This window comes from Eubalaena glacialis, chromosome 4, assembly GCF_028564815.1.
Source record: "Eubalaena glacialis isolate mEubGla1 chromosome 4, mEubGla1.1.hap2.+ XY, whole genome shotgun sequence".
NCBI classification, from domain to species: domain Eukaryota; kingdom Metazoa; phylum Chordata; class Mammalia; order Artiodactyla; family Balaenidae; genus Eubalaena; species Eubalaena glacialis.
The window spans coordinates 36,358,622-36,381,618 of NC_083719.1; the positions used below are offsets into that span (position 1 = coordinate 36,358,622).

General features: G+C 37.6%; 1 protein-coding gene across 4 annotated transcripts in view; it reads left to right on the forward strand.

The window, feature by feature from the left end:
• The window catches only part of NNT (nicotinamide nucleotide transhydrogenase), a 96,263-nt gene that overhangs the window by 47,378 nt on the left and 25,888 nt on the right, over positions 1 to 22,997 (forward strand). For all 4 annotated transcript variants that reach the window (XM_061189239.1, XM_061189235.1, XM_061189238.1 and 1 more), the window contains 11 exons: positions 1,023 to 1,156; positions 1,439 to 1,630; positions 2,187 to 2,340; positions 5,754 to 5,915; positions 6,733 to 6,843; positions 7,699 to 7,844; positions 9,062 to 9,257; positions 11,866 to 12,099; positions 13,397 to 13,557; positions 14,718 to 14,897; positions 22,692 to 22,851. In XM_061189239.1, the coding sequence (XP_061045222.1) occupies positions 1,023 to 1,156; positions 1,439 to 1,630; positions 2,187 to 2,340; positions 5,754 to 5,915; positions 6,733 to 6,843; positions 7,699 to 7,844; positions 9,062 to 9,257; positions 11,866 to 12,099; positions 13,397 to 13,557; positions 14,718 to 14,897; positions 22,692 to 22,851 (1,830 nt within the window). The remainder of the gene's footprint in view (positions 1 to 1,022; positions 1,157 to 1,438; positions 1,631 to 2,186; positions 2,341 to 5,753; positions 5,916 to 6,732; positions 6,844 to 7,698; positions 7,845 to 9,061; positions 9,258 to 11,865; positions 12,100 to 13,396; positions 13,558 to 14,717; positions 14,898 to 22,691; positions 22,852 to 22,997) is intronic.

Here is a 22,997-nt window from a genome sequence, read left to right on the forward strand (position 1 = left end):
ATTCTGTAGACACAGAGTTGAAAACTCTCGAAAGAAGAAAAAAAGATAATTAGGCTATTAACTCTCTGCTTTCCTGAGGCCAATCTCACAAGTTTATTTCCTTTTTCTTTTGGCTTAGATATTTACACTGTTTTACGAAACTTGAACAAGGTATTATACCCACAGTGTGGACCCCTGTTGAACATATTAATTTATGTTAGCTTGAAAAATCCTTATGTTTGGTGCTTTATCCTCTATGTAAGAATTAGTAAACGATTTATTATAAAATGTGAAATATCTCGTGAGGGGCAGGCTCCATGAGAGCAGGGATCTTTTCTGTTTATCTACCAGTAAATTCCCAGCACCAGGCATGGAGCTCGACTCACCAGATGTGCAGAATAAGTAGTTGTTGAGTGGGAATAAAAATGTATGAGTGGTTCCTAAGATTTTTTGGAGTTGTGGTATCCTACTGTTTTCATTTCATGGCACTTCCCTGTCTCTCCTCGAAGTTATCCTGTGTTAAATTAAGGTAGATTAATATAGCATGTGGGAAAATCTGGTGACATTGGTTAAGATGATTGGAAATACTATTTTGTAATTCATAGATTACTATTGAATGTTCCCTTGACATTTGTGATCTTTATGAATCGTCCAATTTGGGTGCACATAGTTTCCTTACTAGCTTATTTATTATGCATTTTTAAAAAAACAGGCAAAATGTTGATCTCTTCATGAGTGGTACTGGGTGTAAACCAGTTGGGAAGAGCAGTGCTGGCTGAAATTTCCATGCTTAGCAAATGACAAGGCTTGCTCTCTGGCTAAGTGGCTCCCTCCCACCCACTGGCTTTGCAGCTCACTCATCCTATTTCTTCCTTAGGAGACTGACCAGTCTCACCTGTGTTATGAACTTCAGGGGGTCTCTTTGAAAGAGTTAAATTTTCAGATGTTAAATTCCTGGGTATCCAGAGACTACTGTAATAATTAGAATATAGAGTTTTAAGAAATTACCATGTAATTTGTACTGTTTTCTTTGGTTTTATTAGGTAAAAAAGCTCCTGTTTTGTTTAGTAAAGAAATGATCGAGTCCATGAAGGAAGGTTCAGTTGTTGTGGATTTAGCTGCTGAGGCTGGCGGAAACTTTGAAACCACCAAGCCAGGAGAACTTTATGTTCATAAGGTATAGCACAAAGCTTCCTCTATCTATGAACCTGTTCCTATATCTTTAGTGATTTGTGAGAGGGTGTTTATTGCTTTAAATATTTAGAGAAACTGAGGCCTGAAATTTTCTATAATTAAAAATAGTCACATTTAAAGCTCCTTTTGAAATATGTATTTGTGAGTGTATGTGTATATTTATAAAGATTTGTAATTTCAGAACTTAGCCTTGACTGAGAACTGTCCTAGAAAGAATATGGGCATTTAGTAACAGACCTTTCTGACTGTATTTTTGTTTGTTTAGGGAATTACTCACATAGGCTACACAGACCTTCCCAGCCGAATGGCCACTCAGGCCAGCACCCTGTATTCCAACAACATCACCAAGCTCCTGAAGGCCATCAGCTCTGACAAAGACAATTTTTATTTTGAAGTGAAAGATGACTTTGACTTTGGTACAATGGGTCACGTCATTAGAGGAACTGTAGTGATGAAGGTAAGTAAAGAGATCTGTTTCTCCTGTGTTTTCATTATACATTTGTTTTAGGATTTTTGTTTATGGAACGATCCTATTTTGGAATTGGGATATATTCTAATAAAGTATCGATGTGTTGGGTTTATGCCAATAAAAATTGTTTAAAAATGTAGAACAATTTAAAGAAAAATATTGCAAGATTTATATACATGTGTGACTCACCTAAAATATGCATTGCTTTTGAAAAACAGAAACAAAAAAACAGGCAAAAAACCCAGAATTGAATAAAGTAAAAATTAAATATTCCCCCCCCACCTATCTGCTTTTAAGTTTGTTCTGTATTCTTCCTTATATGTTCTATACACATACTAATTGTACATCTATGTATGTATGCATGACACAGACATTATATATTTATATACATGTGTGTTATATATTTATATAAAGTGATATTATAAATTATGTGAATTTCTATATTTATTTAAAATTATTTTTCAGAGAAGAGTTTTTCCCCAACACTGGATTGACTGAATGCTGGATTGACTTTAAAAAGTGCTATTTTTCTAATTTCTGTTAGGATGGCGAAGTGATCTTCCCTGCTCCCACACCGAAAAATATTCCTCAAGGTGCCCCAGTAAAACAGAGGACAGTGGCTGAGCTGGAGGCTGAAAAAGCAGCTACTGTCACGCCCTTCAGGAAGACGATGACATCAGCTTCTGCATATACAGCAGGTGAGGGTCCCATCTATGAAGATTTAGTCCAAATTCTTTGAATTTTGTGAGAATGTATTAATTGTCAAAATTAGTAAATGAAATGCTGTTGTCCTTTGTTGGATTCCATCAGGACTTGGGCCTGTTAGAAGCAATTTTCACATACATGTCATCTGTCCCACCTCTGTGGACGTGGAGACTGCATTGTATACCCTCAGAGATGCAGGCACTGGGATAAATGCTGGATTGAATGAGTGTGAAATAATACATAGGCTGTTAATACTTTTCTTTTATAGAAAACATTTAAAATATAATTGTTACTATTTTTATATATATCAAATGAGTATTGATGTATGTCAGATTGTGTTGGTGTTAAGTGCATGTAAATGTGGTTATTGGTTTATTTTTTGTGGTTTATAAAACATCACTTGTGATTATCTACACCTCTGGGTAAGACTGGGGAACCAAATATTTGCATTGAAGAATAAACAGTAAGTTATTCACCTAGTAAAAAAAAATTCAGTTTTTAAATTTTTATCTCTTTCTTTACAATTTAACATAGATTCTTTGTTTTCTAATTCACCTTCATGAAGGCAGTAAAGAATTATCGTAAAATAATGATAAATATTCATTCTGGCTATGAACTGTTAGAGTCTGAAATATGGATATTTGATTTTAAATTGGTTTCTGTCTCATAGAATGAATTAAAAATGTTTAGATTTGCCTAGAGCCAAAATAAAAACAAAACAAAAGCAAACTATAAAGAATAAGGACCAGTACAAAGCACACAGAATTCTTGTAGCCTCAGCATTCTCCAAATTCCCATGTGAGTCCAGATGTTTTAAAGCTAAATATGTAACTCTCCTTGAATAAAGAGCAAGTCTCAGCAAAATGACTGAAAAAGCCTTTAGTTGCGAACATTGTGAATAGATGGAGCAGTGTCCCTGTTTGCTCTCACTTGTTAAAAAAAAAGAAACCATATTACTGTATTGTGCATGGAGAGTATTGTCAGCAGGGTTGTAAATTTCCATTTCTCTTTACAATTCATAAGGAAATGTAGTGAGGCATGAATGATGATTTATTTTTCTAGGTTTCTCTTATGTTTATTGAGTCAAGGTTTCTTGCATTTTAATAGATATGACATTGGCATATTCCAGTGAATAAAAGGATGGTCTTATATTTATTTTTCTGTACCCTAAAACTTCCTCCTTTATAATAAAACCAAGTGTTTTTCTTGTGTATATGTTAGGATATATACATGTATATACATATATATACATATATATCTATTTGACTAGCATTCTTCAAAGAATGTGATTTGTTTTTCCCTTTTCTTTTTTTCTCTGTTTTTCTTTTCTTTTTCCTCTGTTATACAAACTAAATATAGCACATTTGACATTACTGAAGGTATTATAGAAAAGACTTTAGTTTATTAAATAGTTAATAAGAAAACCTGGGGCTTCCCTGGTGGCGCAGTGGTTAAGAATCCGCCTGCCAATGCAGGGGACACGGGTTCGAGCGCTGGTCTGGGAAGATCCCACATGCTGCGGAGCAACTAAACCCATGCACCACAACTACTGAGCCTGCTCTCTAGAGCCCACGAGCCACAACTACTGAGCCCACGTGCCACAACTACTGAAGCCCGCGCGCCTAGAGCCCGTGCTCTGCAACAAGAGAAGCCACTGCAATGAGAAGCCCACGCACTGCAACAAGCAGTAGGCCCTGTTCACCGCAACTAGAGAAAGCCCACGTACAGCAACAAAGACCCAACACAGCCAAAAATAAATAAATAAAATAAATAAATTTATTTAAAAAAAAAGAAAAGAAAACCTTCAGATGTGGGATTTCTATCTTAGATGCCCAACACAATTGACTGCAGGTTATGGTAATTTAGTGCTTCTGAACTAATGTGGGCATTTAATGAGTGCTAGGCATTGTGCTAAAACACTTCACGTGCCTTAGCTCATTTATTCCTTATAAGTACTCAATAAAGTGGGCATGTTATTATTTTCTTTTTCCAGATGAAGACAGAGAGAATTAATAATTTTACAGATGAGGGTACTGGAGCACAGAGAGGTTAAGTAACTTGCCTGAGATCACACAGCTGACAAGCAGTAGAGCCAGGATTTGAACCAGGCAGTCTGGCTTAAGAAAACATGTCCTTAAATATAACCCTGCACAGCCCTTCTCTGATGTTTAACTGAAACACAAAACAATATTCTGTCTAACTCTCCCTCCAGATGGTTAACAGGCCATCCATTGGAACCCTGGAAATCTTGTATGTGGGTAGGAAAATAAAAATTAAAACTACAGAGACTTCCCTGGTGGTCCAGTGGTTAAGACTGCATGCTTCCACTGCAGGGGGCAGTGGTTCATTCCCTGGTTGGGGAACTAAGATCTCACATGCTGTGTGGGGCAGTGAAAAAAATAAAAAAATTAAAAAAAAATTTAAAACTACAGTCTTATTGACTGATTTAAAGTAAAATGAATGTCAACTGCTAATGTTCCAGCTATGCCACTTATAAAGAAATAGTTTACATCAAGGGATAAAAGTACCTTATTCAAAAAAGTTAAATTCCAGCTTCCTGGTCACCCATTATCATTTGGTTTTCACTGACCACTAGGTAACCCTTTCCTCTGTTGCAGAACAGCCATCCACATGTTTGCTATTAGGAAAGGCGATAATTAAAGATGTATGTTGAGAGCTGACTGTTTGTATTCTGCACATTCTTAATTTAATTCGTATTTTTTTCTTTTTTTCCTTTTCTTTGTAAAGTCCTGTTTGCTGACTTAGTGTTGAGGCTGGAGCTGACTGCCCTGGCCAGCAGTCCAGTCCAGATTCAGGAGCAATTGCAAAACTTCTGTCCCGGGTGGGTGGAAGCCATATGTTTTGGGGAGGTGCTGGAGTGAATGAAATCCTTCCTACTCTCTTAAAATCCTTCTTCCTCAGCCAAATCTGAGAGTGACATGAACTTGGCCTCACAGAAGTCTGTCTTATAAAGGTTGTGTGTTGCCCAAGTAGAAAATGCTTTGGTAGATCCTTTATAGGCCTATAATTCTGGAATAAAAACACTTGTATAAACACATGTGGCACTGTCAGTGAAAGTTAAAACGGGGAAGAGGACAAGTTATACAGAGGAAAATGTGCAAATTGTTATTAAGGTGACTCATAAATTTTACTAGATGTTTAAAATTTATTTTATTTTCGGGAGTGGTGGTCAGGAAGTTGAATTTTGTTCGCAATACCTTTAACTCCCTTTCACCACCCCCCTCCCCAGTCATGGAACATCTCAAAAAATCTCATTATTGGCAAGGGTGTGGAATTTTAAAGCATTGACTATCCCACATGTTTGTTTGTGTGTGGGTGTGTGTGTGCTTTTAATCCTCCGGAGATAATTGGATGTGAACTCACACTCTTTCCTCTCTTTCTCTAGGTCTCACTGGGATACTGGGTTTGGGCATTGCGGCTCCCAATTTAGCCTTTTCCCAGATGGTGACCACTTTTGGCTTGGCTGGCATTGTGGGCTACCACACTGTCTGGGGAGTGACCCCCGCTCTCCACTCACCACTGATGTCTGTGACTAATGCAATCTCAGGTTTGTTCGCCTCTTGTTTTCCCTCAATTTAGGTTTTCAAGGGCTTATTCAACTCTAAGAGTGCTTTCCATGAGGTTTATAAAGTCTGTGTTTTCCAAATTGTAGGGCTTGGCATCTTGGTGGTTGCGGTGACTTGGGCTCCCAGAGGGTGCAGGGGTAGGGTTGGAAGTGAGAGGCCAATGGAGTGCGTCATACCTTTGGGCTGCTCCCATTTCAGGCAGTGCAGAGCTACTGTTCCTTCTTTCAGTTATGATTTCCTTTAAAGAAGGGATTCCTCTGATAAAATTTGGAAACAGTGTTTCACAGCAGCAGCATGGTCCATGCAGCAGTCCACACAGCTATGTGGACAGATGTGGGAGCTGCTCTTGCTTGGAAACCTCATGGCCCCAGTGGGCATCTCTTGCACAGGCATGGCTTTCAGGATCTCCACCGGGAACGGGTCCAATTCCAAGAAGTACTATGCTCAGGAAAGGCCAAAGCTATGGGCTTTCACCATCATATATTTATAGTTCATGCATAGTATTTTCCAGTTCTGTAACCACCAGAGGTCCCTTTGCTCCATAAACAATGTTGTCTAATAACATTATTGATTTATACCTTTATCAGGGGAACAGAGCTAGAAAGTAAACGTTAAAATTCTTATGCAAAAGGAGAAAATGTTTTGGTAACTCTTTGCCCACTAAAGTACTTCAGTGAGAATGTGTGTGAGAACTTTCTCCGTTACGATGCATGTGCTTGTGAGGTCTTTCAGCGATGACATTTGATTTGGCAGCATGACTATTAGCTACTGTTTACCATATCCATGCTTTCTTCCCAGGGTTGACCGCAGTTGGTGGGTTGGTGCTGATGGGAGGACATTTGTATCCTTCCACAACTTCTCAGGGCCTCGCTGCTCTTGCTACATTCATATCCTCAGTCAACATTGCAGGTATGAGGACAGTGAAAGAACCCAGAGTGCGATTTTTAGTGGAGACACGAGAAGCAAATATAAATCAATGTAAAACAAACATTCTGATTTTAAGAATTTAATCGTGCCTTTAAAAAATGTTTCACTCAGATTATAAACGCTCTGTGTGAAGGAAAATTAGTTATTTTGCCCATTGGTAAGTTTTAGAAACTATTTGATAAGGGAACACCCCTGCCCCCTGAATGCCCCAAAGGTTAACTACAATGCCTGCAGGTTAACTGGAAAGTTATTGAATGCATAGTTTTGAATTAAGCTGACTTAGAGCTATCACCATAGCATCTTTAAATGGGTATAATTTTAGATAAAACTTTAGCCTTTTGCCTTATCCTGGCCTGTGTTCCTGAAAACTGAAAGCCTAGCATATCACTTGTATATGAAACTCATTCGATGATATTTTGTAGCTATAAATTCTTTAATGTGTCCAAACAGACCTGGTGCCCGTTGATATGGTATTTTTTCTTTTATCACTTATTGTAGGGTTTAACAAACAGAATAACCTATTAGAAGAAAAACACTGGCCTTTGATCTTTTGCATTCCCGAGCTGTTTGAATGGCTGTTTATTTTTAGTCATGCAGAAATAGTTGGTTTTGTACTCTGATAGCAAATTTTCTTCCTGAATGTATTAAGGGTTCCTCCCTTCAGTGTAACTGGCTTGAATAATAGAATAACTTCAATTTTGAGGTTCTAAAATGTTACTTAAAATGATATTTATTCCTAGATGATAAAGATGTACTTAAAATAGAAAAATTGTAGCCCTTTAAAAATTATGTTGCTCAATGAGATACCTCTTTCTGTTTCATATTTACTTGGATAAGGTGGCTTTCTGGTGACTCAGAGAATGCTGGACATGTTCAAGCGTCCCACCGACCCCCCAGAATACAATTACCTGTATCTGCTCCCTGCTGGTACCTTTGTTGGAGGATATTTAGCTGCCCTCTACAGTGGTTATAACATTGAACAAGTAAGAGTCTCATTTGAAAGCTTTTATTTTTGTTCTGTGTCTTCATCCCAGGTAGACTTAACATTATCATTACCAAAATTCAAATTCTGTCAAGCAAATACGACAATAACTTTCGAAACATCTTGGTCAAATAGAGCATTCTCATCCTCTAAGAATCAGGACCTTGGATTCTAGAGGCAGATTTGCCTGCTAAGTCTGCAAGGATGGGTTTACCTGTTTGTCCCTAAGTTTTTCCACGTGTAAAAAGAGGCAAGAAGTTTATTAGTACCCTTTTTATGTATCTGGCTGGATTGTTGTAGGGATACAATGAAATAATCAGTAAAAAATTTGAAAAAATTTTTATTATTAGATATTATTAGTCCTTTTCCTACTTACTTTCTTCCCCTATGGATCCAGGAGATGTTATGCCAGTGCATTTAACAAAGATAATTTAAAAATGCATGCTGTATAGAGAAACAGAAATAATCAAGTTGAACTTTGAAAGTTCCATGTCTAAATATAATTTGTAATAGAGACTCAACTTTGTTCCAAACTCAGTCATACCTTTCTTTTCAATGACTATTTCAGCCTCTCTGACAGCTGAAAAATCATGTCTCCTTTGGTTTCTGCTATTTCTAACGTGTAGTATTTGTTGAATGAACACAATCTTTTTTGAGAAGAGTTAGAATAGTGAGTCAGGGAGACTTAGGTCTGCATCCCAGATTTGCTATTTACTGATCGTTTGCCCTTAGAAAAATTATGTAGCCTCTTTAAGCATCGGTTTTCTCTTTTATAAAACGAGGATGATGATTCTTTCCTCCTGTGACTCTCATGGGACTGAGTTACAGCATAAATAAAGTATACAGCACGGTCTCTGACACTTACAGCCTCAGGGGTTGGCGCCCTTATAGCATTAGGTCAGGTCTAGATCCCATAATAACTCTATTTAAATTTAGGTACTTTTATATGCATTTGTATGCTATCAAGTCCAGAAGAAGCCAATGTACATGAATGGTATAATTGCAAGTACAATTTAAAGTATTTAATATGGTAATATCCTTAATGGATAGGAAAATATATTGAAATATTAAAAAAAAGAGCTCATATTGGTCCTTCTATTGTCTGAATTTAAAATTGTCCTCAGAGAATCATGTTTCCTCGAGAGGAGTTCTCCTTAAGCTAGTAGACTGAAGGTTTTGATAATCTCTCTCTCTCTCTCTTCCCTTTCCTTTGAAAAGATTGTGTACCTGGGCTCCGGCCTGTGCTGTGTTGGTGCCCTGGCCGGGCTTTCCACCCAGGGAACTGCGCGTCTTGGCAATGCATTGGGCATGATTGGGGTGGCTGGAGGCCTGGCAGCCACCCTTGGAGGCCTAAAACCGTGCCCAGAATTGTTAGCTCAGATGTCTGGAGCAATGGCTTTGGGCGGTACCATTGGTAAGCACTTGTGGGTTTCTGCCTTTATGTAAGTCCATGCCCTTTGAACACCTGACGGCAGTTAGGCTCAGAGATTTAAGAATACTTTTTTTAGGAGTAAGAACTTTTTAATTGCACTTCAGTTTCTGAATATACATATTTCTGTTGGAGGCCCATATTGATGAAGGAATTAAATTGCCTTAATGGAAGTTGCTTCAGTAAATATTCTTTTGGCAAAAAGTCATCACAGTTGGTATAATTCTCATTCAGGAGTAAACATTTTAAAACACTGAGTAATATCAACTGTGTCAAAAGAGTCGGCTGAGAAATGCCTTGTGGTCAGTTCTTGTTTTCCTTTATTGACTCTGTCCAGTTAGCCAATAATAGAACAGGGAATTGGAATACTTATATGTGTACCATCTATAGGCTCATCTTTTATTCGGCTGGGTATCAATAACAGCAGAAGATTCTGCTTCAGAGACCTGTTAAAAACGTGAAAAACACTTGCCAGCAGAAAAAACACTCTTTTAGTCTTATTCAGTGGTGTGCTGGGGTTGGTTGGTAAATTTTCAAGAATCTTTCGAGCTGGTTATTAAACACAGCTATTATCAAAAATTAAATTATATAAACTTAAAATTAAATAAATTAGAAACAAAGGTAATAATCCTAAACACTCATGACTTTCTAATGAATTCACTAGCTTTTATTATCTCTTCTTTTGAGATTATCCATGTGTCTTGTGTCTGTGTGGTAGAAATACTATGTAATTATGGGCTTCTGTACATCTCTTCCTGAATCCATATTTAATGACATCATGTTGGTAGCTTGAGAGCAGCCATGGCAGTTGTATTTACACCATGGAAATCAACAAATGCTACGAATCTGAGTTTCATTTATTGTTTTGTTCATTGTCCAGACCTAATAAAGTGATGGAGAAAATATTAATAATGCAAGCTTAAACTTAAAAGTGTGTTTTGTCATTACACTGTGAATTGCACAAAAAAAATTGAGCAAATATTCTTCAAGTACTTGGAAACTATTATCAGATTCAGCAAAATTGCCACTCACATGATTGACAGTGAGTGAAGTTCTTATATACATCTTGTTGTTTCACTCTCGTCTTACTCGTTAGAGTAAACAAAAATCTCAACCAACATTCATGTGGGAACCACACTCATTCATCAGGTGCAAACACTAGGTTGGCTACAGATACCAGAGTTTGGTAACATTCTGTGAAAGTCAATTGGCTATATGAAACTTACAGTAAAGAGTATTGTATATATTTTTATTGTTTGAAAATTGTGTGCTACATACATTTTTATGAGTAAAAACTCACGTATGTATTTACACACGCACGTTTTTATTCTGAGGGGCTGGTGGTTAAATACTTACCAAGCACAGCATTAGCTTTACGTCTCCTTTTATACTTACCTGGGAAAGCTGTGCATCCTTTCATGACAGTCCCTGGAAAAGCACTTGAAGGAAAATGCTTGTGCTGTAGGTTCATGGCGGGACAGCCTTTAGGCATGGTCTTTGCAAATGTTGTGAGCCCCAGCCCTTCTATTCCCCTGCCTGTAGCCAGGCAGCTCCTTCAGAGTCTCCTGATTTGGTTATTTACTACTCAGATATTTGCATTTCATTACCTTTGGACTTGGCTCCCATCCACTCACCTGAAAACCTAGACCTTCTTCATAGTCCAGTTGTTCCTTGTGTGCTCAGGGGCAAATGTTGGCTGATAGGGAAGAGAGCCTGGGTTATTCATGCAGTGGGGAGAATTTAAGGGGTTTAGCTGGAGCTTTAAGTAATCTGAAGAAGCGTTACTCCGGGGGAGTGTTCAAAGGTTGTAAGGAACGTTGATGCTATGTGTTTGGGTTCTTTGGAGTTGGGCATTGGTGAGGTGTGTTGAAAGAGCCTGCTATTTGAAAGGGTATTTAAGCCAGTGTTCTTGCCTGAATAGTCCCTGTAAGAGAATATTTTGCCAGGAAGCAGATAAATACTTATTAATGACAATGATGAATAACCTTAAGTGGCCTTTTTTTAAATTGAGGTATAATTGACATATTATACTAGTTTTAGATGTATATAATAATTTGATATTTATATATATAGATTGCGAAGTGATCACCACAATAAGTCTAGTTAACATTCGTCACCATACATAGTTAAAATTTTTTTTCTTGTGATGAGAACTTTTAAGATCTACTCTCCTAGCAACTTTCAAATATGCAATACAGCTTTATTAACTATAGTCACCATGCTGTACATTCCATCTCCAAGACTATTTTATAACTGGAAGTTTGTACCTTCTGACCCCCTTCACCCATTTTGCCTACCCCCCCCCCCAATCCCACCTCCCGCCTCTGGCAACCACCAATCTGTTCTCTGTATCTATGAGCTTGTTTTTTTGTTTGTTTGTTTGTTTTTTCAGATTCCACATATAAGTGATATCCCATGGTATTTGTCTTTCTCTGTCTGACTTACTTCACTTAGCATAATGCCCTCAAGGTCCATGCATGGCAAGATTTCCTTCTTTTTTATGGCTGAATAATATTCAAGTGTGGTCTTTATTGGGTTGTTTCTCAAAGGTCTGTCAAGTTTTAATTTCTCTTTGACTTTCACTTTCCAACAGGATTGACAATTGCGAAACGCATCCAGATTTCTGATTTACCTCAGTTAGTTGCTGCTTTCCACAGTTTAGTGGGCTTGGCAGCTGTGCTTACGTGCATAGCTGAGTACATTGTAGAATATCCACATTTCGCTACGGATGCAGCAGCTAATCTTACCAAGACCGTGGCCTACCTCGGTACTTACATCGGTGGTGTCACGTTTAGTGGTTCTCTTGTTGCCTATGGAAAATTGCAGGGTAAGTGATTCAGTATAACATAGAGGTAAATATCTATTATTTAGGGTGTTTAGGGGTCCATTTCAATTTCAGAAAATAGCTTAGTAGTAGAACCTGTTAGGTGAAGAGTATTTGTATGACATTATGAAAGTTTTTTTTTCTCCATAAAGATGGCTTCCCTTTATTGATCCTTACAAATCTCACAAAGCTTTGAAGTCATGTCTTCTGCAGACAGCTAGTGAAGTAAACTAATGCACAGAAATTCACATAGAGGGACTAGTTGACATTTGATAATATGTATGAACAAAATAACGTCTTTATAATCCTTGGTTAGAGATGCCGGTGTAGGGTTCACAGAAATGATTTATACATTTTCCAGAATAGAGAGAGGCTTATTGAATAAATTTGTGTGATTAGTATACAGTACTTACTTTTAAAACAAATACACATTTTAGGGGGCTAGCCTGGCAGCTTTTGCTACCGCTAAAGCCAATCATGAAAATAGAAGTGGAGGGGAAAACCTCACATAGCTGCTTTCAGTGTTTTCATGAAAAAGCAAGTCTCTAGAGAAACTAGTTTGTGATTTAAAAACCTGGTCTTGTCTCTCGGTAATCAGGTCATTAGAATTAAGTGGGGGAACTTCCGTGAAACTTAAAAATCACAAAAGAACTTAAAGCCTATGATATTCTTGTCTCACGCTTTGTCTTTATTATTTTATTTTTTTATGGAGCTTATATTCTTGGGGAGGAGAGAGTCAAAAAGGAAGGTAAACCAAAAAATAAATAAAACAGCAGTGGCAACTTTTACAAAAGAAACAAAAAGAGGCTAAGAAAAGGAGAAGATGTACCATAAGTAAGATGTTAGTTCATGCTTTGTCTTTAGAACCAATTAGCAAACAAGGACCCTCTCCCTTGGGCTCAGTTGATAGAATCAGAAAGGCTAATGTTCTAGGACTCTGTTTTGACATTTTCAATAAATAAAACCACACTTAACTTCTGTATTGGTCATATGGGGAAAAAAAAAATCACTTTGCATGATTCCATGACAAAGAGTAAGGAAATTGTTGTGTGATCAAAGTAAAGGACAATTAAGTCGAGCCCTACTTTTCCTACTTCCATTAGTATTTATGTGTAAGAACTCTAATTTACTTTTATGTTTCAGTAGCTGGTGATATAAAGTGATATTTTAAGTAGCATGTTTTTATCCTAATATTAAATTTTGGTGGTTCAGGATTAAATGACACACACTTAAGAGTGTGTGTGTGAGGGGGTTTCTTGTGACACGTTCTAGGTTCTGATTCCCACGTGCTTGGCCCTAGGTATCCTGAAATCCGCCCCTCTCCTGCTCCCTGGGAGGCACCTACTCAATGCCGGCCTGCTGGCTGCTAGCGTGGGTGGAATCATCCCGTTCATGCTGGACCCCAGCTTCACCACTGGCATTACCTGTCTGGGCTCTGTGTCAGCTCTCTCTGCTGTCATGGTAAGAGGTCAGAGATGGAAAGCACATTCTTAGCGAGGAACTAAGTATTTTGTTAGGTTACAGTCTAATCTTATTTCTATCTCTTCAAGACCCCTGATGGAATAAAAATGTTTCAAAATGCTGTTATGTATTCATCTTTGGAGAGTCTGGAAAATATAGAAAAGTGTATTTTCTCTTCACTTACTAATTCCTGTCAAAGCTGTCACATGGGACATCTTTTTTGCTCTGGGGTCTTTTCACTGGATCAATGTGTTGGTGAATAGGAATTTAAAAAGCCAAGGGTTTCATTTCTGTTCATTAGGTGCCTGCTGTGTGACAAGCCCTATAAAATAAGTGTCAGAGAGTCCCTGCCCATTAGTTGCTCTCACATTTGTTGGAAGCTCTGATACCAAACCAAATAATCGTATGAAATGAAATGCTTTTAATAAACCCTGTGTGTTCAGTGAGGGAGTTAAGTGAAACCTTTCAGGATAGGTTGGCCCTCCTTTTCCTCTCTAGGTACTGCTTTAGTATATGGATACATACAGTATTCTTTAGGTGTCTGTATGTCACAGTTTAGCATTCTATTTATAGCAGTGTATGGTGCTGCTGTGTATAGCTCTGTGCCATTCACTGATTACTTCATGTTTGTCTAGTATACTCTTAGTATATACTTTATAGACAAGGTTTATGCTTAAAAAATTTTAAATCATCTACAGTGCTTAGCACAAAGTTAGACATACAGTAATTGCTTAGTCACCCTAAACCCTATCCTCAGACTTTCAAGCTAGTAAGACTGGGCTTTATATTTTAGTTTTAGCTGCTTCACTTGGCACCAACAGGACCCTCCTCATCAGCTAAAGTCATAAAAACTGTGACATTTACTCAGTGCTGTTACTTTTTTCCACGTGTAGACCCCTCTCCAATTTTTGCCTGTTCTTCATCACTACCTTTTAGGGATTTAGGGATTTTTTTTGCACAGGGGTTGTGGTTCAGCGTTTGCACTTGTTATGTCTGTAGGAGAGTTGGTCCGATAGGGGTCGCTCGGTCATGACCAGGTGTGGAACTTACGTGTAAATATATTAATTGGAAAACCGGAATGATTACGAGCCATGATGCTCAGTGTCAGAGGTTTCTTTTCATCGCATGAATTTTGAGTTCCGCTCTGGTTTTTGTGCTAGGGTGTGACTTTGACGGCTGCCATTGGGGGCGCTGACATGCCCGTGGTCATCACCGTGCTGAACAGCTATTCAGGCTGGGCCCTGTGTGCAGAGGGCTTCCTGCTCAACAACAGCCTGCTGACCGTCGTGGGTGCGCTCATCGGCTCCTCCGGTGCGATACTGTCCTACATCATGTGTGTGGTAAGGAAGCAGCCAATGGAGGAAAAGGAAATGCTGTTCTGAAAACGAGGGCCTGTTTGTCATTTCTTTTATTTGCAGTAAAAATGACTGTGTTGGTTCTTTTTCTCTCCAGCAGAAATATCAGAGTGTTTCGTTTGAATAAATTTGCCATACTGCTTTTAAAGTACCCAAGTGTAGATAATTTGGAAAATTAAATACAAGATAAGAATCTTCTAACTCCCTCCATCTGGTGATAAACACTTAAGATTTTATTTCCTTCTATTCTTCTTTGTGTATTACATATCTGTGTGTTTACGTATCCGATCATATTGTACACTGTTTTACGTTGAGTTTTTTTAATCTTCCAAATTATAGTCTTGCCACTTTCTTATCATTAAAAATGCTTTTTAAATATGATTTTAAGGGTCTTCATACTAATCTAGAATGTGGATATTCAAGATTTATTTAATTTTCCCTAATGCTGTACTTTAAGGTTGTTTGATTTTTCTTTCTCTTTGTACCTAAATACATTTTGGCACTTCTGAGTTTTGTCTTAGGATGATTCCTAGAAGTGAAAGGGTGTGCTCATTTTTTGGGCTCTGTCTACTTATTGCTGTGTGGTTTCCGGAAAGCTTGCTCCAATTTACACTCCCACTCGTCATCTGTGAGAGTGCCTATCTTGAAGTTTTGTGGTCAGCATGATTTAAAAAAAAAAATTAACAAGACACATACTTCCTAGCTTCCTTTTTGTTTCTAATTCTCTTCTTAATGGCAAGAAGATACCCTGCAAATAATTAAAGGTTTGACTAAAAAACTTTTTCAAATTATAGATATTATTCTCTAAATAATAGTTTTGAATGGCTGTGAAAGGACAAGCATGAAATTGGGTGAAGTTAGAATGTGACTTTATGCTGATTAATAACTCAGGCAGAAAAGTAACTTCACCTTCATTCTTTTATTACAATTAAAAAAATACCTTATTTTACAACTCAGAATTTCTCTTATGTCTTTAATTGAAAAGTCTCATTGTAAATTGAATGCTGTAGTTATCTTTTCATAATAAAAAATTAGTTTGCTTTGGCTATATTGTAGAAAACAAAAATTTGAAAGCCTAAGTTCAAAACAAGCTGAGAGGTTTGAAATTAAATCCCCCAAGTTCAAGGAGTTTGGACAGGTGTTTCCTACTGGAAAAGTGTTAGGATTTGGAGTTTTTATTTATTTATTTATTTTTAAATAAATTTATTTATTTTTTAATTTATTTTTATTTTTGGTTGCATTGGGTCTTCATTGCTGCGGGCGGGCTTCTCATTGCGGTGCACGGGCTTCTCATTGCGGTGGCTTCTCGTTGCAGAGCGCGGGGCTTTAGGTGCGCGGGCTTCAGTAGTTGTGGCTCGGGGGCTCTAGAGCGCAGGCTCAGCAGCTGTGGTGCAGGGGCTTAGTTGCTCCGCGGCATGTGGGATCTTCCTGGACCAGGGCTCGAACCCATGTCCCCTGCATTGGCAGGTAGACTCTCAACCACAGCGCCACCAGGTAAGCCCGAGGATTTGGAGTTTTTAAAAACAAATGTTTATGAAGGAGAAAAATTTATTCAGTTGTATTAGAAATCGTTTTCTCTAAAAATGAACTTTTAACCCTTAGTTTGACTTTGCTTCATTTGGTGAATTTCAGTGACCAGCAGGGGGCAGCAGATTTTCATTAATACTTAAACTTACGGTTTGTCAAATACTGATTTTAAAATTAAATGGGAGTATTTGAATTTTTACAAGGCCAGTGGCATACTAATGGGGAGAGGAGGTCGGGGCTTGTATATAGTTCTTGGAGTGTCAGCATGGGTACCTTCTTATCTTTATCCTTTTTCTCTTAAATGGTTTTCTTTAGGTTCTTAAATTTATCAACAGTATTTCCCAAATTTCTGTCTTTTATTTCCTCTCCTTTCCCTTCTTTATTTAGTTTCTTTTATTGTTGGTTATAGTAACTATAGTAACCTTTGCAGTAGCATTAACTAGAATAAGGTATAAAAGATACTTGTTGAAAGTACTCTTTTCTACATGTGCTTCTGTAATTATACCATCTTTCTCTTAATTTTTATCCATTCTTTCATATTTCTTGATCTGTTTTTTTCTAGTTCTTCTGTTTCTTTTCTTTCTGTTTCCACTGCCTCAGGCATGCCATTCCACTGTCAGCATACCTCAGATATTTTTTATTCCTATATTGTATGTAAGGCTAACAAGGTCTCATAGCTGTCTGTGACCATAAGTATCACACTGGGTTAGATATTTTGTTTGTAATAGCAAATTGTAGTAATTTGGATTCGAGACCAGTTGAAGCTTTAATTTTTTTAAAAATATTACTCAATTGCAAAAATAAAAGATGTTTAATGAAACATCTTTCATTAAGGAAATAGAAAAGGATAAATAAGGGGGCTTCCCTGGTGGTTCAGTGGTTAAGAATCCACCTGCCAATGCAGGGGACACGGGTTCGAGCCCTGGTCCAGGAAGATCCCACATGCTGCAGAGCAACTAAGCCCGTGCGCCACAACTACTGAGCCTGCGCTCTAGAGTCCATGAGCCACAACTACTGAGCCCTTGTGCCACAACTACTGAAGCCTGCGCGCCTAGAGCCTGTGCTCTGCAACAAGAGAAGCCACCACAACGAGAAGCCTGCGCACCACAATGAAGAGTAGCCCCCACTCGCCGCAACTAGAGAAAGCCCGCGCGCAGCAACGAAGACCCAATGCAGCCAAAAATAAATAAATTAATTAATTAATTTAAAAAAAAAAGATAAATAAGGATATAAAATAATCTATAATCCCATTACCACTTAACTGTTAACACTTAATATTCTAATTCTTGTCTTTTTTCATATGTATATATTTAAATACATTCCATGTTAACGTTTAATTTTCTAACCAATAAATTTTAGTGTCTACATGTTATTATATCACAAACATATACCATAATTTATTTATCCAAGTCCATGATATTAGTTGTTCTTAACTTTTTTTTTCTGCAGTATTCTTCCTTGTGTGTTGTAGATTATTTTCTTAGGTCAGATTTCTGTAAATACAATTACTTGGTTAAACGGAGTAAGATCTTTTTGTTGGCTGTAGATATTGATAAATTGATCTCCAAAGGACTCTGCAGTCAAAGCTCCCACCACTGATGTGCAGAGTGCTTGTTTTACTGCTCATGTTCTACTCCTATGACTTATTACAAAACAGACAACAACAAAAACACACCTGCATGGTTTTCAATTTCAAAGATAGAAATTTTCTTTTCTTCTAAGTTTTCCTGCTCTCTGACTTTTCACATTCATACTCATTGACTCTTATCTTTATTATAAGAAATTGTTTATTTCTTATAATAAACTGTTTATTATAAGAAACTGTTTCTCCATGGCTTGTGCTTAGCAGCTCAGAGTGGTTCATAATAATAATACAAGTGAAATAGCTGCTCGTAATTGGGCGTAGTAGAAGATGCTGGGTGCTTTACAAATACTAACTCTTTTAATCCCCAAACTAATTCTGGAGGTAGGAAATATTATTCTCACTTTACAAGATATTTTAAGACACCATTTATTTATTTATTTATTATTTATTTATTATTTATTTATTTTAAAATTTTTTTAATTTATTTTTTAAAAATTTATTTATTTTTATTTTAGGCTGTGTTGGGTCTTCGTTGTGGTGTGCGGGCTTCTCATTGCGGTGGCTTCTGTTGTTGCCGAGCACAGGCTCTAGGCACGTGGGCTTCAGTAGCTGTGGCACTCGGGCTCAGTAGTGTGGCTTGCGGGCTCTAGAGCGCAGGCTCAGTAATTGTGGCGCCCGGGCTTAGTTGCTCCATGGCATGTGGGATCTTCCCAGACCAGGGCTCGAACCCGTGTCCCCTGCATTGGCAGGCAGATTCTTAACCACTGCGCCACCAGGGAAGCCCTTATTTTTTATTTTTTTAAATTTATTTGTTATTTTATTTTATTTTTTGGCTGCGTTGGGTCTTCGTTGCTGCATGTGGGCTTTCTCTAGTTGTGGCAATCGGGGGGCTACTCTTCGTTGTGGTGCGCGGGCTTCTCATTGTAGTGGCTTCTCTTGTTGCAGAGCATGGGCTCTAGGCGCGCGGGCTTCAGTAGTTGCGGCATGCGGGCTCAGTAGTTGTGACTCATGGGCTCTAGAGCTCCGGCTCAGTAGCTGTGGTGCACGGGCTTAGTTGCTCCACGGCATGTGGGATCTTCCCGGACCAGTGCTCGAACCCGTGTCCCCTGCATTGGCAGGCGATTCTCAACCACTGTGCCACCAGAGAAGCCCTAAGACACCATTTATTATTCGCCTTTGTGTTTATGGAGCCTGCCCTAGCACCTGGCACATTCAAATGAATATAATAATTGTTAAATGAACATTAGATGAATATTCTATTTGTTAGCTCATTTCACATTTTGGAATCCTCTCCAGATAGGTTATGGTAGCAGAAATACTACCACATATCAAATATCTATTAATATTACTAGTATGTTTACTTTCATTATTTTATTTTTTATTGCAGGAAACATGCAAGTCCAAACCAGCACAGAGTGGTTTTATTATGTGAGAGGGAATGGAATGCACCCTAAGTGTAATCAGCATCCCAAAATTGAAGTTTTGTTCTGACAAAGAATTCTTTTGGGTATCCTCTGAGCCTAATGCTTGGTTATACAACACCCAATATTATAAAAGCTGAAAAATGTTGACAGTGTCAACCAGCCAGCTCAAATGAATGATTTGCTTTATATCCAGATGTCGTATAGACATTAAACTCTTCATGATTTTGCAGTCCATTTACTTGAGATAGTGTCCAGATTGCCTGGGATATAGACGGCTTACAAAAATGCAACAGCATTCTCAGACCAAATTTTCTGATTTTTGCACTTTGCTGCTTGTTTCCAAATGAAAAGAAAACAGAATGAAGTAGATCAAAGCCAAACCAAAAATAACTTTTTTTTGCCTTGCAATCAACTAATTAGCACCTACAAAGCATTGAAATGTGAGATGCTAGTCAATGGTATACATGTTGTTATTGCTTTGTCTATTTTATGACCTTTCCTTTGTTTTCATATTTATTTCTTAGTTTGCTTGGAATTATGTGAATTAAGGATCTCTTTAATGTAGCATACAATTTTCATTACGGGACTTAATAACTTGAAAGGAACAGTCTTGGACAGTGTTGCAAATACTTTGTCTTGCAAGTTGGGAACTCTTCAATCTGTCGATCAGTGGTCACAGGATAGTCTCATTAATCACTTAAGCAAGCAAAAAAAAAAAAAAAAAAGGAAACAAAACAAAGCCCTAAACCCTAAACATTTGTTGGAACTGTGATGTTGTTGCAATGGTAAATTCAGAGATGAAAATTAATTTAGTTTAGTTTTTAAGAGACCACATGGAATTAGCTTAATGGTGATATGATTGTGGATATGTATTTAACAAGTTGACTTTGATTGTTAAACTGCTGTGTGGTTCCCTAATTTCTCTTTGTAAGATACCTTCAGAAGTGGGTACACGTTAATTAAATGTCCTCAGAAATTCTTTCCTTCTCCTCCATTCAGTTTTATAGGAAGAAAAGGAGGGTTCCTTTTAAGCCAAGTTAAAGTGGTCATATTCTTCTACATCCTGTGCCTCTGTCATCTCTCCCTTTATACAGGACTGTGTGATGCAGGTGATGGAGCCTCTTTGTACATTTCACTTTTTTTTTTTTAAAGTTATCTATGGCAGAAATATCTCAGTGTCTGAAATTGGCCTTTGAATCAGTTTTTAAGGGCAAGAATTTGGTAGAATGTATTTCTGGTAATTTTGTTTCAGAATCCTGTGATTTAAAACTAGAAAGGATTTATCAAAATCAGCAAATGTTGAATGTTTGGGAAGTGTCAGGTATGGCTATATGGATTTTCATTCAACCTTGGATTTAAGTATAGGAGGTTGTGTTAAGAATTTAAAACTCCACGTTGGATTGGGATGAAGAACTTAATTAAAAGCATCACTTTACTTTTTCTCTGACCCTCTTATCTGTTAGTAATATGCATAAAGATATTCTGGGGCTTCCCTGGTGGCTCAGTGGTTGAGAGTCTGCCTGCCAATGCGGGGGACACGGGTTCGAGCCCTGGTCTGGGAAGATCCCACATGCCGCGGAGCAACTAGGCCCGTGAGCCACAATTACTGAGCCTGCGCGTCTGGAGCCTGTGCTCCACAACAAGAGAGGCCACGATAGTGAGAGGCCCGCGCACTGCGATGAAGAGTGGCCCCCACTTGCCGCAACAAGAGAAAGCCCTCGCACAGAAACGAAGACCCAATGCAGCCATAAATAAATAAATTAAAAAAAAAAAATTCTGAACTTTATTTTATATGTAAGAAACTTAGACAAATCCACCAGACTCTGGGCTTTGCGAAATGTGAATGTTATATCTGATAAATGGGGTTAGGTCAAAAGAACAATTTAAAAAATTCTGACCACATTTTGATCCACATCTTTGAAACTTACAATAAGTCAAGTGTGGCTCTTTGCTCATCTTCTCTGCTCTTTTCTTCCCTGCCTTTGCCTCTGTCCCACTTCAGCAGTAGATGTAAATCTCTCTCCTAAGGTGGTAGCAGGCTTGCCTATCTTTGGATGAGTGGTCATGTTTTTTTTTCTCTGATGTGTTCCTTATCACTGAAAATCTCCAGGTGCTTTTTGCTCTTTAATAATAAAGTGTTGTCTTTTTTTTAAAGTATAGGTTGACACTTATATAGCTTTAAAATAGTATAACTGATGGATCAATGATATGTTTATTACAACCCTTAAAATAGGATTTAATTTTTTGGAATTCTTTATGAAGTGATACATTCAGTTATGATCATTTAGAATGACTACTTTGATCACATAGTGATTTGAATTCTTAAAATGTTTTTGATTACTCAAAACATCTAGCTTCCTGTCTTTTTTTTTTAACCACCACACCTCCAGAGGTCTACAAACAGTTTTCAAAACCAGATCCGTTATTGTCACATATTCCAGCCGTGGTGTTTGTGTGGTACTTTGTTGGATGATTGTAAATGAGCATGCAATAAATGCCTTCCTCTTACTTTTTCCTGACATTATTTTTCTAGTTAAAAGGTGGGTGTAAATTTTAGCGAAGCAGTGCATAAAATAACTCATTTACCTTTTTTGGAAGTGAAATATTTTAGAAAGCTAATGATGAATCCAGTCACTTCTGTTATTGCTTCATGGAGCTGTAGTTGATTTGGAAAATAAGACAGTATCAACTCCCGCATTTCCTTTTTTCCTGATGACAGAGGGCAGCAGACTTCTAAATGGTAGGGATCCCTATCCCTTGATTCCTCCCTGTTGCCTCTTGACAGCTTGCAGCTGGTAGCAGAATTCACCTGAGATCTGTGGAGTCACCTTGTAAAATTTCTTATAGCTATCATTCTCTTTTACTCTGGTGAAATACATGTCAATATGGAGGTAGAACATGCTCAATCAGTACACAGATAATAATGACTAGATCTGAGTTTTTCACATATATGTCAATATCACTGGTAATTTTCCATTAAATTTTTAAAAATTTATTTTGACTGAAAAGATATCAGTGTACACTTGATTTTATAGAAAAAAATGATGTGATTTCCCAGATGTCTTCTTATCATTTAAATTTTTGAAATAATTTTCAGAAGCTAGATCAAATTGATTTGGTTAAAATGTTTTAGGTGATCAAATAAGCCGCTTTAAATGATTCTGAATACCATATACACAGGATTCATACCATTTTCAAAAGTTATGTGGATTAAACTCTCACAGCTACAATTTTACTCTCCAGGCAATGAATCGCTCCCTGGCTAATGTGATTCTTGGAGGCTACGGTACCACTTCAACAGCTGGTGGAAAACCCATGGAAATTTCTGGCACACATACAGAAATCAACCTTGACAATGCAATTGACATGATTCGAGAAGCTAATAACATTATTATTACCCCAGGTAAAAAACCAACCTTGACAATGCAATTGACATGATTCGAGAAGCTAATAGCATTATTATTACTCCAGGTAAAAAACCAACCTTGACGATGCAATTGACATGATTCGAGACGCTAATAGCATTATTATTACTCCAGGTAAAAAACC